This window comes from Plecotus auritus (genome assembly GCF_963455305.1).
Source record: "Plecotus auritus genome assembly, chromosome: 14".
Classification (NCBI taxonomy): domain Eukaryota; kingdom Metazoa; phylum Chordata; class Mammalia; order Chiroptera; family Vespertilionidae; genus Plecotus; species Plecotus auritus.
Genome location: NC_137780.1, coordinates 7,619,105 through 7,636,871, shown reverse-complemented (window position 1 = coordinate 7,636,871; position 17,767 = coordinate 7,619,105). Strand labels below are relative to the sequence as shown.

The window sequence follows — 17,767 nt, the reverse complement described above, 5'->3', positions numbered from 1 at the left end:
CACCATTCCACTCACTCTCCCCTTCCTAATCGAAGTGGGGGCCTGGTGTCCGGGATGGAGCCTCGAAACAGGGACTACCAGTGTCAAGCCGCGGGTGGGATTTCACAGTTGGGAAAAGGAGGTACCAAACCAAGAATGGGGGTTGCGGATCAGAGATGAGAGGCTGCGAAAACCTCGCGCCATCCCACCAACAGGTGGGAGGTTAGGGGATCCCAGGTCGTAGGGCGAAGGGGCGGGGGAGAGCGAAGAAAGCAGTTGCGGTCCTCCTCCCAGACCCCTGCATCCGCTCCCAGGGCCCGTGCTGACGTGTCAGACCAGCAACTCAAACCCGCCCAGGCCCCGCCCCTCGCGCCTGGCCCCGCCCCCTACACGCCCTGGCCCGCCCCCATTCCGCCCTGGCCCCGCCCGCTGGCGCCGCCGGCCTCCGCCTCCGCGTCACCGGCCCCCGCGGTGACCACAACATGGCTGCGGCGCCGGGGCTGCCCTTGTGCCTGCTCCTGCTCGGGCTGCCCTGGCGGGTCCCGGGCCGGCTGGAGCCTGACATGAGCAGGCGCTTCTCCGAGCACAAGCTCTGCGCGGACGAGGAATGCAGCAGTGAGTGCCCGAGGGCCACCGTGGCCGGGCTGCGCGGGGGCGGGAGCTGGGCAGCCCGCACGCCGCTGGGGAGTCGCAGCCCGGGCTGGAGGGCGGAGCGCCGGGCCGGGGGTCGGGGACCGAGCCCCGGGTCCCTGCGTGTGTGCCCGGCGGCTCTGCGGGCGCCCGGGCCAGCAGGCCCCGGCCGCGGGGTCTGCGCCTCCCACTTGTTGCCGGCGTTTTCTTTTTCCTTTGCTGACCGGGTTGGGGAACTTGGGGGGGTTGGAGATGGCCCCCGTTATCCCGGGGCAGCTCCCGGCGTCCGCTACCCTGGTTTACCCGGCTCCGATGGGAGATGGGGTGGCGCGCCGCGTGCCCGGGCTTCCCACGCTGCCTCGGAGAGCCTTCCTGCCCCCGCTGCGGGGACCAGGGTGGGTGCTGTCCGGGGGCAGATGCGCTCAGGGCTCGCTGGGCGGACTCCCTGCTCAAGGTTGATGATAGGCTTCGGGAAGGGCGCTGCCCCTTTGCCCTTCTGCTTCGCTGGGACTTGGGGCGCGTGCCGCCTTTTGGACAGATACTGGAGTTTTGGATTGGGACAGTCTTAGAGTCCAGGCATGCGGTGTATCCCAAGGTCTCCATCCGGCTCTGCCTCCGTCCTGTCATTTCTGTGCTTGGAAGTCTTGCAGGCAGCCGGGCAGGGAGGGCACCAGAAAGGCCACAGTCTTTGGCTCTCGAAAGTGTGGGAGGATCTGCCTCGGCCACCTGGGACCCCACAGCCTCCTCTTCTTTGTGCAGGAAGCGGAATTGTTCCCCTGCCTCAGATTGGTGGGGGGCGGGGGGAGGGTGCGAAGGGTTGAGATCTTCAGGCTCCGATGGAGGATTATTAAAGTAACAGTAATGCTGTTCAATACTCAGAGGGTCTTATAAACACAACCAGCTTTAGCCTTAGCCCCTTGTGTTGTTGGAATCTCTGAGGCTAGGAGGTGTTTGCTGAACCAAGATCCATCTTACAGTCTCCCAGCCGGTCTCAAATAGCCTTAACTTACTAATAACCGCTTCCAGAAAGGTTGTTCATAAATAGTAATCAAAAGGTACAGAAAACGATCTTTCTGGAAAGGCCATCAGCCTACAGTTTAGCTACTTATATGCAAACCGGCGTTATTCAAAAACCAGTTTCATAATTTGGAGTTTGTATCCCTGCAGCCATTCCTGGAGGTAACCCTGGGGCCCATGTAAATAAACGCTACAAAAGCGGCGCAGCCTCACGGGTTTTTCCTGTAGTTTTCTCGGAGCAAACCCAGGTTATTAGCAAGCAGGGCTGGCCGTGGCAAATAGCCGCTGTTCGGTGCTTCCAAGCGCTATCCCACCTGAGTTCCTCAAAACCAGTTGCCTGGAGAAGCACATCGCGGATGCTTCCTCCGTAGGAGACAAGGTATTGGAAGGGCCCTAAAGTGGTCACATGGCATGTGTCCAACCAGATGTAACCAAACACAGCAGGAAGCCGCTGAAGCAGGGTAGGGGCTGCGTTGTACGCATGTGCTTTTCAGATAGCTGTTCTACAGCTTGCGTTATGGTGTCATCCCATTTATGATTAGAAATCCTCAATGATCTGTTCGGAGGGGACCGAGAGAAACATTGCTATTTCCAATTGTCCCACAGTCCCCAATCTTAAATTGCCTATCACCTTCAATCTGGCCTCTCACCCAATTATATCTGAATTAGGTTGATGGCATGCATTAAAATAATGAGATTTTTAGCTTCAAAATCCAAATAACCCCCTTTATGTTTGTCCCTCAAATAGATACATTTTCATGTATTTATTGCTAATTGCCTTGTAGAAAAGTATTATTTCCATTCCATCCTTTTTTTCTGCTACTTAATTGCATTTATTGTCCATTTCATCTTACATGTGAAACTGTATTTGGCCAACAAAAAGAAAAATACTTCCACCAGTTTCTAGGTCAGGTGTGATTTAAGTCCTGCATTTTAAGACTGAAGGTAACTACTGAACAGTGTTCACAAGTTTTGCTTAATCCCTGCCACAGGTGATGTCCACTTTTGGTTTTGTTTATAGAAATAGGTAAATAAGGCTATTTTAACTTTGTTCTGAAACCTTCTTAACACCTTTAGCGCCATGTCAGTCACCGGTGACTGACACTATTCCGTTTGGACCTCCTCAGTCTCTGGCCGCCAGCATATGGGTGAAATCGGATATCGCGGGCTAAATGGAAAGGAAGACCAAACAGCCCTGGTGCTTAACGTGTTAATGTTGGCTACCGTAAACATTCTTTTTTTAAAAATACACATATTTTATTGATTTTTTACAGAGAGGAAGGGAGATAGAGAGCTAGAAACATGGATGAGAGAGAAACATTGATCAGCTGTCTTCTGCACGCCCCCTACTGGGGATGTGCCCACAACCAAGGTACATGCCCTTGACCGCAATCGAACCTGGGACCCTTCAGTCCGCAGGCCGACGCTCTATCCACTGAGCCAAACTGGTCAGGGCTACAGTCAACATTCTTTATCTTCAGGAAATATTACCTTGTAACATGATTGGATCTGTCACATAGGGTGTGACATCCTTTCCCGTCAGTTTACCTAGATATTGTAAGGAAAGAACGACTTGGCCACAAATGAAACTGACAGTGTTTACTGCTGGGTGGTAGCAATTAGAGCCACTTAAAAATAGTGCCTTTTAGTGGTTAGTTCAGGTTAATTAACCCCCTGGGGGTTCCTGGGTGCTCTCCCAGCCCCTATTACCTCTGCATGCAGCCCTGCTTAAGCGAGCGAGTCAGCATCTGCCCTTGAATTTACCCAGTTGCAAAAGGAAGCTTTTTTTGTGATTATGACACAGCAAAGATAGAGGACTAGCAAGTTAGAGAGGGAACCGAGAGTTTTATTTGAGTCCGGCCTGTGGGGGCGGTGGACACACTGGTTTTTGTTTCTCAGCATTTTCCATAAAGAAAACTAGGGAGAGCTTCTCTCTGCCCTGTCTACTTGCAGGCGCTGTCCTGGTTTACCATGATAAAGCTCGCAAGGTTTTAGATGCTTGGAGCATGTGACTTCCAAGTGATCGAGTGCAGGCAGTACCGGAGAACGTTGTTGACAGTGGGTTCCTGTATTTCCTGATCAATCAATACGGGCTGTGCAGGTCGAATCGTGCTGTCTGGTTACTTCTTTTCTCTCTTTACATACAGTGTTGATGTACCGGGCTGAGGCTCTAGAAGACTTCACAGGCCCAGACTGTCGTTTCGTGAATTTTAAAAGAGGAGACCATGTCCATGTCTACTATAAACTGGCGGGGACGTCGCCGGAAGTTTGGGCTGGAAGTGTAAGTAAAAATTTGGCATAGTTTCTTTTTTTTTTTTTTCTTTTCCTTTTTCATTACCAAAAAAGATTTATTCGGGAAAAAGAAAAGGATTGCAGCCCTGACTGGTTTGGCTCAGTGGATAGAGCGTCGGCCTGCAGACTGAGAGGTCCCGGGTTCGATTCCGGTCAAGGGCATGTACCTTGGTTGCGGGCACATCCCCAGTAGGGGGCGTGCAGGAGGCAGCTGGTCAATGTTTCTCTCTCATTGATGTTTCTAACTCTCTATCCCTCTCCCTTCCTCTCTGTAAAAAAATCAATAAAATATAAAAATAAAAAAAAGAAATTAAACCAATACACAAGCAGATTTAAAAAAAAAAAAAAGAAAAGAAAAGGATTGCAATTTCGAGCCTGCAGACTTGGTGAGCCACGTGCAAATTCTGCCAGGACGAAGGTGGGGAAAATGACAAGCTTTCTTTTCTGACGTTGTACGGGCTCGTTTAGCGCTGACGATTTAAGTAACTGTTTTCTTGGGGTCCCGGATGGCGTTAACCTGTCCTCTGCTGTGTGTCCCCAGCAGGCGTCAGGCTTGGCACCGAGTAGGGGCTCAGCAGAGATTTCCTAAATAGAACTGAACTGCTTCCAACTATTGCTCCTCAGCATCACGTTCTAGGCCTTTCAGCCACGCGTGCTCCATACATAGCAAAGGTTGAAATGGGCCCTGACCAGGCCCTGACCGGTTTGGCTCAGTGGATAGAGCGTCGGCCTGTGGACTGAAAGGTCCCAGGTTCGATTCCAGTCAAGGGCATGGACCTTGGTTGTGGGCACATCCCCAGTAGGAGGTGTGCAGGAGGCAGCTGATCGATGTTTCTCTCTCATCAATGTTTCTGACTCTCTGTCTCTCTCCCTTTCTCTCTGTAAAAAATCAATAAAATATATATCTATATTTTTTTAAAAAAAGGTTGAAATGGTGCAGCCTGAAATTCCGTAGCTTTAAAATGGAAGGATTCATGGGTTTGAGACTTATTCCTGCAAGCTATGTGCAAGATAGGGTTTCAGGCATTCACGAGGAAAGTTGATCTTGTGTGCATTTGTTTTTTACTAAATTATTAATATTCGAAAAACTGGCAGCTCTGGGAACAGTTACCTAATCATGTGTGCTGTTCTTAGCCTGTTAAAAAACCAAAATGTCATTGTCACTGTGTGCCTTCTTGTTTGTTTTATTGGCAACTTCTGGGTCATCCTCTTCCTGCTCTTCGGACATTTGTTGCCAGTAGTTCCCCCAGCAGCTCGATTCCACCCAGTTCCGTGGTTGTCCTGATAGCAGACATGGAATCAGTGAATACATCACGCTGTGATGTTTTGAATGAAGAGATTCACTGGGAGTGAGCTGATTGGGAGGCTTATGAGTTATTGTCCTTTTTAAAAAGTGTTTTGTGTGGACTATGTATTTATTGAAAGTAGCAACAGTCCTTGATGTCCTTGGGGTTGTCCAAAATTAGAGAAATATCCAGTCCCAACTGCGAAAGCTTTCAATCTCAATAAAACACCAAACCGACAACAGAAAATAAGGCTTGAGCGTCCTCCATGGGGAAAGCAGATTGATTTCGTTGGCGTTCCGATTCCCAGGGAGGAATCTTCCAAGGCCAACGGGGCAGGGACAGTCCTTGCATTTAGGCAGAATCCCAGTTGAATCATTTGATACAAATAAGAATCTATTCTGTTTGTTTCTTTCAAGTCTGCCACGTGAGATTTCTTAGTAATCTTTATTCTTGGAGAGTTTTTTCCATGTCCCTATGCTGCATTTTTAATCTGGTGGTCAAGTTTGAGCATTTGGATAACTGAACTCAACTTGCATTTTTTTTTTTTTTTTAACCTCCACACTCTTTTTTTTTTATTTTTTATTTTATTGATTTTTTACAGAGAGGAAGGGAGAGGAATAGAGAGTTAGAAATATCGATCAGCTGCCTCCTGCACATACTGGGGATGTGCCCGCAACCAAGGTACATGCCCTTGACCGGAATCGAACCTGGGACCCTTCAGTCCATAGGCCGATGCTCTATCCACTGAGCCAAACCGGTTAGGGCTGCCTCCACACTCTTGTTCACCATCTTACTCACGTCTAGAAAGCCTGCCGTCTTTGTGGGCCCACCTCTCATCCTGCCTTCTGTGGGAAGCACTGCCCCCTGCACCCAACAGAAGGGGTCTTTGCCGTCTGATAATTGTTTAGGGGACACTGTGTTTGCACTGCTTGTGGGACCCTTTCTTCTGCTTTGCATCACAGTTAGTGTGTGTACTGTCTTAGCTCCTGTAAAATCAAAAGCTCTGAAATGGAAGGGCCCGTGTGTAACCCATCTTCCTTTTGAATATTTCCTTTCAGGGCGGTGGCGTTGACATTTGTCTGCATAGTAGCTATGCAGAATTTGTTCCCTTGAAAAAAATATTTTGCTTTTCCCCCCCAAAATCAAATCAGTAGCAGTTCCTTGGCAGGGATGATAGTTGGAAGCCAATTAGATATAAAAATTATTTCTAGTTACGAGGACCCATGATTCTGCCACATTTTGGGGAGGGGTCAGGTCATAAGAAAGGGGACCCCACCCAGTATAAAAATAAAGTTTTATATAGCAAAGATGACACAAAGATAAATGTATTTCCTTTCTCTACAGATTGACGTTTTTCCCTTTTCCACATTCTCTAAATAAAATTTTCCCGTGAAGGAGAAAAGGATCTTTGCCCTCACTCTCCTCTCTCATTTGGTGGCCCTTACACTTTATGAAATTAAAACTCTCTCTCCTTGGCTTTCAAATGACTCTTCTTTCTATTTCTTAGTTTTCATCCTACAGTCTTTTTTGGTTTCTTAGAATTTCAGACTTCAGCTGCCACTGTGGCAGTTTTTAATTGCCCTGGCTTATCTAATCTCCAAGGCACTACTCTACCACCAGCACTGGCTCTCAGGTAGTTGCCAGATAAAACAAGAGCACTCATAATGAGGATATTTTAGGAGTTAGTGATAAGATAGCCTTTTGTTTTCTTTTTGTGCATTTGATCCGCCTACCAGTCTCCTGGAATGACTGGGAAGAGATCTAACACGCTCTCTCAGACTGCAGCTAGTAACAGGCAGTGTATGTTTCCCAAGAGGACATGCTTAGTAGTATAACCTTAGCTGCTAGAGCTGTAGATAAATGGGATCATCTTCTACAGAGGTTTCCTTTGCATAAATCCAAAGCTGATGGGTAGATTAGTATGAATTTTATTTTCTCCCCAAATACCTGGAAAATCTAGTTTTTGAAAAAGCTAGTACAACCCATAAATATCAATAAATATTTGTTCGCCTTTTGTCGTGTTGATCAATACATTTCAGAAATTTTATATTTTTCACTTATTAATTTTCATCACTGGTGTTTATTGGTTTAAGAGAGACATAAGTACTGGTTTGTGAGAAATGCTATGAAACGTGCAGGTAAATTCTTGCTAGAGGTTATTTGGAATTGTGTTTCCAATCAGCTTTGATTTGCATAGTTTTAATCATATAATATACAACCGTCTTCTCTTCTGCAGATCTTTTATCTACTTCCAAATCTAACTTTATGTGCCCTGTGTTTAGCATTAAGCTGAGTGTGGAAAGAAAAGATAAGTGGTTTTAGAAAAGTTGGCTTTGCAATATTATATACTTAATTTTAATTGGAATAATAATCTCTGCAATCATAGTGACTGTGTATTTCTGTGGTTATATCTACCTGTCCATTTGTATATTTCCTCTCATTTACATTTCTCTCATTTATATTTCTTGTACAGAATTTTGACTGATAGTTTTTCTTTTGCCCATTCTTTTTATATAGGTTGGACGTATTTTTGGATATTTTCCAAAGGATTTACTTCAGGTAGTCCATAAATATACTAAAGAAGAACTACAAATTCCAGCAGATGTAAGTTGTGGATTTTTTTTTTTTTTTTTTTTTTTGGTTCTTCATTATATTTGGCTTACAAATTCATCAGTTGTTAACTACATTAAGTACTCACTTAATGTCCTCTATGGGTTCTTTGACTTCAAGCAAAATGTCGTAAAACAAAGCCAATTTTATCATAGGTTAATTGATATAAGCAAGAGTTACATTTCTATGGCATCTCACAACATGATAATGAAATGACACTGAACAAGATGTTATTCAAGGACCTGGTGTATTTTTTAAAGTCTTTGAATGTGTTTTGGTAAAAAAAAAAAAAAAAAAAAAAAAAGTTAACTTTGTGTTTCAGATTTTAATTTAGAATCAGGTTACCTTTAAAAATAGAAAAAAAGAAAAATTTGAAAATATCTAGGAGACTTATAATCTGATGGAAGCACATCTTCTTATATAAGGCTGTGTACTCTCATACAGGGTTTTTCTTTACTTTATATGAAAAAAAGTTAAGAATTCAATATCTTTGCATTAAGTTATTAAAATGAGATAGTTCTTATAAGCAAAAGGAATAGCTATTAGACAGTTTACGTAGATAGAAATCAGGTTAAATTGATCAAACCGTAATTTATGTACTAGGCCAGAAATGCAGATTTACGGGGATTTTCTTATCGTTGAACTGTCAGTGATTTAAGGGATTATGGTTACATTTTAGATTTGGAAAAGGGAATGTGCGAGTTTCAGATGCAGGCCTGTCGCAAATCTACAAGGTACCGACGGCACCAATTCTATGATCACTCCTCTGGGGATCACTGACTTAAAATAGCTTTGTCAAGACAAGGCTTTTGTGTTCTGAGATCCTCATTCAGCTGGTTATTTCTGCAGTTTTCACATTTGTAATAATGGATGCCCACCTTCTCTCAGAAGGCTTTGAGCAGCTCTTTGGAGGTGCCTCCGAGTGTGCTAGCTGCTGGCCGAGAGCAGCTGTCAGATGAGAGTGGCAGAATGGGTGACGTTTTGGAGCCATCGCTCTTCTTATAAATTCTTGATGATCCCAAGGGTCATAAAGTCAGCCTTGTTGCCTGTTTGGCCTCACTCCGAATGAAGAGACTTCGGGATAAGTGGGAGACAGCAGTTGTTTGGGACTCTGCCTTCTCCTTGCACCAACCTTTGCATGCTTCCCTCAGTTAAGAAAATGGCTTAGTGCCGAAACCGGTTTGGCTCAGTGGATAGAGCGTCGGCCTGCGGACTGAAGGGTCCCGGGTTCGATTCCGGTCAAGGGCATGTACCTTGGTTGCGGGCACATCCCCAGTGGGAGGTGTGCAGGAGGCAGCTGATCGATGTTTCTAGCTCTCTATCCCTCTCCCTTCCTCTCTGTAAAATATCAATGAAATATATTTTTTAAAAAATGGCTTAGAAATGCATGTGATGAAAAAAAGGAAATATAATTTATCCCTACTACACTGGTCATGCCTCCCCAGAGTAATGTGACAGTTTAGTTAGAAGAAAATTATCTTTGTTGGTTTTTTAATTTTTCCCTTTGTGGCCCCTTTTATGTCTATATGGTTTTTAAGGGAGGAAAGGAAGAATATACGTTTACTGAGAGTCCTGAAAGCAGGTTTTAATGACACCAAGAATCCTGATTTAGAGTATATCCCTTCCTTGTGTTCAAGTTATACTTGTGGTGATAATGAGGTGGGAACCCCCTTGACACCATTCTTTGTTCCTTTACATTTTTATTTCCTGTGCACCTGTATTTCAATAACAAACGTCTTGAGCTGATTTATCTTTCCCAACCTAAGGAAAATAAGAGCCAAAATCTGTGTAGACTCAGAGCCAACCGACAGCACGGGGATTCTGCCTGGTTCTGGCTGGGTCAGCAGAGGGGTTCAGCCTAGAAAGCAGGATGGCAAGGAGCTAGACAAAGTCTTACGTGGTGAATTCCCAGGACATCAGGTACCAATGTTGGAAGTTGGGGGATCCAATCACTGACACCTCACTTTTCACCTTTTGTGCTCAGAACAAATTGAGAGACCCAGGAGTCAGGCAGATGGAGACTAAATTGTCCCCATTATTTATTGATGGAGCTTTTTGGCAAACATGCCTCAAGTGTGCAGAAATAATGGGCTTTCGACCACTGCAGTCTAGAATAATATAGACTAACACAGCCAGAGGCAGAGCTCAGGAAGGGGGAGGGGGTGGCAGTTTGGCTATTCCCAGGGGAAATGTCCCTATAACTGACAGCATAGAAGAGAGAGGATGTGTGCTCCTTCCAGCTGGTCCCAAACAGAAAACAGGGATGGTGCAGGGCAAACTCACCAGCTGCCTGAGTCATTCCTCCCCTGGGGAAGAGAGAAGGAAGGGAAGCTGGGAGTATTACTCATGTGAAAGTATTTCCTTGGGGAAGCAGAAAGCCAGGGAAAAGTGGGTTCCGGCCTCCTGTCTCCCGACTACCAAGGAACAGTCATTGCCCGAGGCTGGCACAAAAGCCCCTCTAGAGCCAACATGACTTTGAGGCTATTGCTGTCATTGGCATGGTTGAGAGTTTGCTCTTGTGACACATGGCTACAGATACACTAACGTTTTTCTTTCTCTTACAGGAGACAGATTTTGTTTGCTTTGATGGGGGAAGAGACAGTTTTGATAACTATAATGTAGAAGAACTTCTAGGATTTTTGGATTTGCACAATTCTGCAACTAGAGATTCTGAGAAAGCTCTAGAAAAAACTTCTCAGCCTGTGGAAGAACCTCCTGAAGTGTCTGAAGAAAGTGACCCTGAACCTGATTCAGTGCAAGCTACCTCAGCAGAAAGAGAAAGTGTTTTCTCAGAAAGCACCAAGGAGCTCCAGGACAGACATGAGGCTCAGGAGAACCATCCCCATGTAAACAGTCAAAGAAATCACCCTCAGGGAGGACAATCCTCATTGGAACCGCTGGAAGACATGCTTCAAGATAAATTAAACGTGTCCGCCAACGAAAACCTAACCAGCAATAGCTCTCAGTTCTCAAATGAGCATAAGACTGATGCTTATAAACTTTTGAAAAAAGAAATGACTGTGGACTTGAAAACCAAATTTGGCTCCACTGCTGATGCACTTGTGTCTGATGATGAGACAACCAGACTCGTTACTTCCTTAGAAGACGATTTTGATGAGGAATTAGATGCTGAGTACTACGTAGTTGGGAAGGACGAAGAGGAAGAGAATGAAGAAAACTTTGATGAGTTGCCATTACTAACCTTCACAGATGGAGAGGATTTGAAAATGCCAGTGAAATCTGAAGTTGAGAAATATTCAACTGATAAAGAGCAGAATTCAAGTGAAGAGGATGAGGTGGAGGTAACTCAGCCCCTTGGCATCAAAAAGAGTGATAAAAATATACTAACAACTTGGGAGGGTACTGTCTTCTCTGCGGTCACAGAAGGTGCAGAACAAACAGGTATGGATTTCGAGAGTTCTGATTCAGAGGAAGAAGAGGAAGGTGAGGATGGATTAATCCCAGACAGCAAATGGGGGAAACCACCAGTGGCAGATGATAATGACCCTGAAAAGGCAGAAGATGGTCTTTTGACTGTAGAAGTTCCTAAAACAAATAATGACAAAAACCCATTAATGGACACAGAACTTTATATTAAAGGAAAAGGGAGGACAGTTGAGGAATCCAACAGGGACCTGGTGGAAGGTAAGAAAGGATTAGAGGATGGAAAGAAAGAAGACAGGACTCTGCCTGGTTCTACGCAAAGCAGTAACCTCAACTCTTTGCCAGCAATTGAAAAGGGTAAAGAAATATTAAAAGCAGCCTTTTATAACAAAGAAAATGATCTAAAAGGAGCAGTTGTTCATATCTCAAAAGGAATGGTCCATGAAGAGAAGCCTGGAGAACAGATTTCGGAAGGTGGCTTAGTGAAAGTATGGGAACATAAAGCTGCAGGGAATGAAATGAAGGAAGAAAAGATTAAACAGGAAGCCATGGATGGTACACGGCTCTTGGGAGATAATGAGCATAATGCTTCCAGAGACAGTGTGGAGAAGGGAGTAGATGTTTCCGGAAATGGACCAGAACAACACATGCTCGCAGCGGAGCATCCAAGTGAGGAATTTAAAGAGGAACAGCTTCTTAAAACTCAAAATCAACCTAGGTTCTCCTCTCCCGATGAAATTGGTTTGTCAGCAGAACCGGAAGATGAGGGTCCCATTCTGGGAAGAAATCTGTCTGGGCAACCAGGAGGAGATGTGGCTGCTGCAGTTAACAAGCAAGTGAAGGAGAAGACGAGGCTGAATGAGGAAGAGGTCACAGGGGACACCTTAAGTGAAGAGCTTGCTCATCCACAGCCACGCACTCCGGAAGCAGAAACAACAGGCCAGACGGATAGCGCGGAAGTCCCAGGTTTCCATCCTGAAAAACCAGAAGCAGAGGATGACGATTCCAGCCCTGAAGAACTGCTGGAGGACGAAAATGCTGTAAGTGCAAAACAGTCTAAAGAAAAAGGCCCTGAGATGCAGGACAGGCAGTTAGATGTTAATCCGCAAGTCTCTGGAAGTGGAATTTTCGACACCATAAATACTAATGTAGAAACTGAAGAAAACAAAGAAAACGCTAGTAATATTTTGGAAACTGAAAGCAAAAATGAAACTGAGGGCAGAGGGGTAGGCACGCTAGGCAAGGAACCTGGTGGCCCGGAGGTAGGATCAGAAGAAAGCCCTCCTGCAGATCAGAGAGCACAGGGACCATCTGAAGGGAGTGACTTTCCTGATAAGAGAAACTATCAGATTCCAGAGTTGGGCGAAGTGCTTCGGAGTCAAGACCCTGGTTATCTTAAAGAAGACAACCCTGAGGAACACCCCAAGACCTCGGGGCTCGCCGCGGAGCCTGGGCCAGAGCTCTCGAAAGCGGGCCAGGAGGACACCGAGAAGTTCATGGACACACAGAGCCAGGGGGCTGCTGCCGAGGAACATGAAGGCGACATCCCCTGGACTGCACACGCAACCGCAAAGCCAGAGCACAGCGCCCACAGGGAGGACCTGCCTATAATCAGCAGCTTCTTTAAGGAGCAGCAGTCTCTGCAGCGGTTCCAGAAGTACTTCGATGTCCACGAGCTGGAAGCCATGTTCCAAGAAATGTCGCGAAAGCTGAAGTCGGCACAGCGGGACAGCCTGCCCTACAATGTGGAGAAAGTGCTGGACAAGGTCTTCCGGGCGTCTGAGTCCCAGATTTTGAACGTAGCAGAGAGAATGCTCGATGCACGTGTGACCGAACGGAGAGATTCGGGACTGAAGGAAAGCAACATTTTTGAAGAGGCCGCGGTGCTAGACGATGTTCAAGACCTGATCTATTTTGTCAGGTACACACACTCCACAGGGGAGGAGCCTGCACCACTGGCAACGACACAGCCTCCAGAGGGCGGCTGGGGGGGACCAGCGGAAGGTAAGTACCCGCCTGTGGCCTTGTTGAGTTGGGTTGGGGGTTCGCTGAAGTGCCTTATACCTTATTTGTAAGACCCAGCCCACAGTTGACAGCGTGTCTAAGGGCAGGAGGCGAGCACAGTGATGTCCCCATGTCCCTTCCTGCCTTCTTTCAGGCACGGATAAGGATTTCTTGCTGTCTTCTCCTTAGAACAGTTGAGAATGGTAGCACTTTCAAAAGGAAACTTTATAAAAAGATAAAGATGCAAACGGGAAAAAAATGCACAAAATAGACCTGTTAACCACGTACAAGCTTCATGTGAAATTAATTATGAAAGCGCTTTCGGGAACATAGTTTCTCAATCACAAAATAACTGCAGTCGGAACAAGGATTGACTGGCCTGAGGGTCTTCATTTCCCAGCTTGCATCTCTGGTGGATGTCATGTTCTTTCTGCCTGTTGGGAGCAGTCACCAAGGTCAGGTCAATTCTACTGGGCCCTGGGGTTCATGCATTCGGATCGGCCAAGCATGGAGCCAGGATGCAGAGAAGTCTATCTAACACAGCAGCTGACACACAGAAGCCATCGAGTAACTAATGGTCGAACTGGCCCTGAGCCAGTGTCCTAACGTCAGCTGCTTCTGAGTTGCACGCCCTCCTCTCTGCCCCCCATGCTTTTCAAACTCAGGGATTGGAACTGAGGGTCCGTGGAGGAGTGCCAGGCGGACAGGAAGGCACAGGGTCAGTGTTTCTCCCCGAGGGCCCATTTTCCTGAGCATCTGGGCGAGGGACCACCTTTGCATTTCATGAAAGCAGATACGTATTGGATTAGAATGTAAAACTCGAATTTTCAGGGTAGATTCTGAGGTTTGAAAGAAATCCATCTCTGTTGCGGTCACACATGGGGCTATGCCCTGAGCCTCTTAGGGACGGAAATGGGTTCTCTTTGACCGTTAGAGGTGCTTTGACAATATTGGAAGGCACTTCAGCAAGCTGCCTCTGTATGTGCGCCCCTCTCTTTGCTGGCCCTGAGACAGGCATGCTTGTGTATGAACGAGTTCATGTCATTTCTGTGTAGAAGAGACATTTCCTAGTTTGGCTCTTGACTGGGACTCTCTTTTGCACATTTATCTGTGTGGGCCAGAGGGAGTCAGGTTATTGACGTCCCTACTGTAAATACATTGAATTATGAAGTACTTCGGGAGAAGGATTTCTTTGTACATTTTATTATGCAGGTTAGCTATCTTCGAAGTGAGATCAGATCATCTGAAACTCTTATTTTCCTGCCCACTTGTGCTCCATGAGCTGCCAGCACTCGGCGGGGAGAGGGGGTTGCCCCAGAGCTGTGATGGGGTGCTGCTCAGTGGGAGGAGTTCAGGGGGAGTCAGCAAGCTTTGCCGGCGCAATGCATTCTTCCTCCCCGTAGAGATACAGCCACCGCTGGAAGATAATTTCCCACAAGAGAACACAGAAGATCTCAAAATGCAGATTCCTGAGGAGCCCAGCCATTCAGATCAACCTGTGACTAGTCCCCTGGGTGTCTTAGAAGTGTCACAGAAGCCGAATACTGAGAAAGACGAACACCCAGGTAAAGCATGTCATAAAGAAGAGCTTCTAGGAGATTTGTTATTAAAGATTGGAAACAGAGGGGAAAGTAATGCAGGTATGAACACATTCTGAAAGTAAGAAATCCTAGAACCGAACCAACAGAGACAAGCAGGAGTTAAGACACATGAAATCAATCATAGGACACAGGCCGGAGGCTGTAAGTAACGGACACCAATGACTGCTAGCATTAGCTTAGGCAACTGATTTTAACCTAAAATGTACTTTAAAAGCCTTAGGCTCTAAACAGTTTCAACCAGATCAGCAGCAGCAGAAACTCAGGGTGGAGACCAGCAATCAGAGTTTAACCAGCCCTCCAGGAAATTCTGATTGGTTGAAAGTTTGAGACCCACTGCTCCAAAACTCACAGATTCAGTGTTTCACCCCCATTCCACACTCCACCTCCCCCAAGTAGAATATAGTGTAGCTCAGTTCTTTTGTTAAAATGCTACCTGGACATGGTAAAAACCTTTTTTTAAAACTGGGAAGGGGTGTTTATGTCCATGTATTGTTGTCCTGTACGAGTTTAGGAAACAGTACAGAATGTGGCAGGATGGGGTGGTCCAGTGGAGACAGACACTTTTGAATAGTAACTGGATCACAGAGCACAGCGAACGTCTAGTGGGAGAGCAACTGGTTTCGTCTGACCTGAGGAAGTTGTTTTAAAAACCACATTTTTTAGAGAGAGAGAAAGGGAGGGGGAGAGAGCAAAATATCGGGACTCGAGCCCACAACCCAGGCATGTGCTCTGTCTGGGAATCGAGCCGGCAACCTTTAGGATGACACCCAACGAACTGAGCCACACCAGCGAGGGCGCAGCTGTGTTCATTTTATAACTGAAGGCGTTGATGGCCCTAATGGGAATTCTGAGATTTTCTCTCTGTATAATCGTCTTTAAGAGCCACAGATCCAGGCACAGTGTTACTACTTAGTGGACACTCATACATATTGTAAGTGAAGAGAAACAATTCTTACTCTAAAGCATACAATAAAATACTCCTTTCCCCCCTCGGTTTAGGGATATTTGTAGCAGAAAGCGCTCCTGACAAGGCTGTTGATGGAAAAGAGCAACTAGAAGTACATACCGAGGAGCCAGCGAGTGCCACGCCTTTCATGGCTTATTTGACTGAGACGGTAAGTGTGACATAGTTTCTTCAAACAGAATGTTGATTTTTACAGTTTTTAAGCTGATTTCAAGCTTGAGGTGAGAAACCTACGGTGTTTTTCTGAAAATGACTCCGGGTTCTTCGAAGAGGGCCTCTGAAACAAGCCACGGGTACATGCCTCTGATGGGCTCTTAGGTCAGTGAGGCACCGAGGAGGATTCGCTGTGTGCCCGAGCTGGGCATGTGCACAGCTGTAAAACGCCGTCCTTCCCCTCAAGGATCCTCCAGTCTAGCAAGGAGATAAAGACCATCCACCTGAACACACGTCCATACAGGCCGGAAGAGTGTGTTTACCTGGTGGTGAGCCCTGTGTTGAATAAATAGCTTCATTGTGGTGGGAGAAAGGTCAGAGAAGGTCAGAAGTGGGCTGAGACACGTTTGGGGCAGAGGTGAAGGGCCAGTGGGAGTTTGATGTGTAGTTTGTTATTGAATAGAAGGGCGGGGGTGGGGTGAGGTGTGGGGGAGACGGGGCAGTGTGCAGTCAGAAGAAATAACATGTTCAAGGAGATGGAGGCATAAAGAAAACTTTATTTGGGGGAGCCAGGGAAGCTTTGTTGTGCCATTCAAATGCAGAGTAATGGTCAGGCATAAAGGAAGCTGTATATCTTGGTGGGTTAGACTGTTAGGGATGGGGGTCGGTCCTTTCAAGTTTTTAGCAGAAAAGGGGTATGGTCAGACTTGTTTCTCAGAAAGAGTCATTTATGGTAAAATATTTATTCAGATTTATCATCCTAAAGGAAGTCATGACCCAAATGAGAACTTTCATCTGTCTAGTTTACTAGCTAAGCTTTTTAGGTCGTAGCTCCCCCTGGTGGTGTTGGTTGAAATTGGGTGGTTTTTCTCGGTAAACTATTTGGAGCTATAGAGAAAGTATCCTCTACCAAAATACTTTTCCTCCTGGTTCTGTTATTTCAGGTAATACCTACTCCGATTGTTGTAAGGATTACATGAGTTGATAATAGGAAGTGTCTAGCACAGGGCCTGGCTTTTTGTAGGCGTCACCCCCTACCTGCTTCTCATTTGGATGATCAGAGGTTCAGTGTAGAGATGTGGAATACCTAAGGAATTCAGGAGGAAGGCCACCGGGATGGGAAGGCTGAAGGAAAACCAAACCGCTTTCCCGTTTTCTCCGTGGTCATCGTGGTGGCAGCAGTCCGGGTGAAGGTGTGTGTGTGACCTGTGAGGCAGAATAATGAAACGTTCAGCGATTAAGGGAGGCTCAGAATTCAAACCTGATAATCAGAATACGTCATCATCACTTCCAAAGTTTCACAGTCTCCATATGTGGGAGGGATTCTTTATTCACTTTCCTTATGGGTATGCACAGAGCCCTGTTCTAACCCAGGGTTGGGGGACACAGATGTGATATAGGATGCAGTACCTGCTTGGGGGATGATGGGAGAAGACAGATATGAATGGCAAGAGAAAAGGGTGCAATGTTACAAAGTAACATTGATTTGAAGGGTACAAAGCATTTTGATGACCCAATATGTACCAAGTATTGTGCTAGGAATACAAGATTCTAGGAGGTATAAAGCATAATTCTGGATTTCCCTGGTTGTCCTTGCTCTATTGACTTTATACTCAACGCAAAGACATACCTTTAAAGATCTGCAAGAATTGTTTTCTCTCCAACTTACTGTCCCCAGTTTCTTCATAATCCTCGTCCCTTTCCGTAAGTCCCGCAACCATCAAACGCGGGATCCAGAACTGAACCCACTGGCGTGGGCGTGATAATGACGTAATTCCTTAGGGCCTAAGGCTTAGGCTATGGCTTTTTAAGGGGCATCAGCAAGAAAGTGAGGCCCGGGGAGCCTC

General features: G+C 46.1%; 1 protein-coding gene across 6 annotated transcripts in view; it reads left to right on the top strand.

Moving 5' to 3' along the window:
- Positions 1-443: 443 nt before the first annotated feature.
- Positions 444-17,767, top strand: part of MIA3 (MIA SH3 domain ER export factor 3) — a 34,392-nt gene continuing 17,068 nt past the window's right edge. For all 6 annotated transcript variants that reach the window (XM_080651370.1, XM_080651369.1, XM_080651368.1 and 3 more), the window contains exons 1-6: positions 444-594; positions 3,774-3,907; positions 7,722-7,808; positions 10,379-13,202; positions 14,606-14,767; positions 15,803-15,918. In XM_080651370.1, coding sequence (XP_080507496.1) covers positions 462-594; positions 3,774-3,907; positions 7,722-7,808; positions 10,379-13,202; positions 14,606-14,767; positions 15,803-15,918 — 3,456 coding nt within the window. In that variant the 5' untranslated portion in view covers positions 444-461. The remainder of the gene's footprint in view (positions 595-3,773; positions 3,908-7,721; positions 7,809-10,378; positions 13,203-14,605; positions 14,768-15,802; positions 15,919-17,767) is intronic.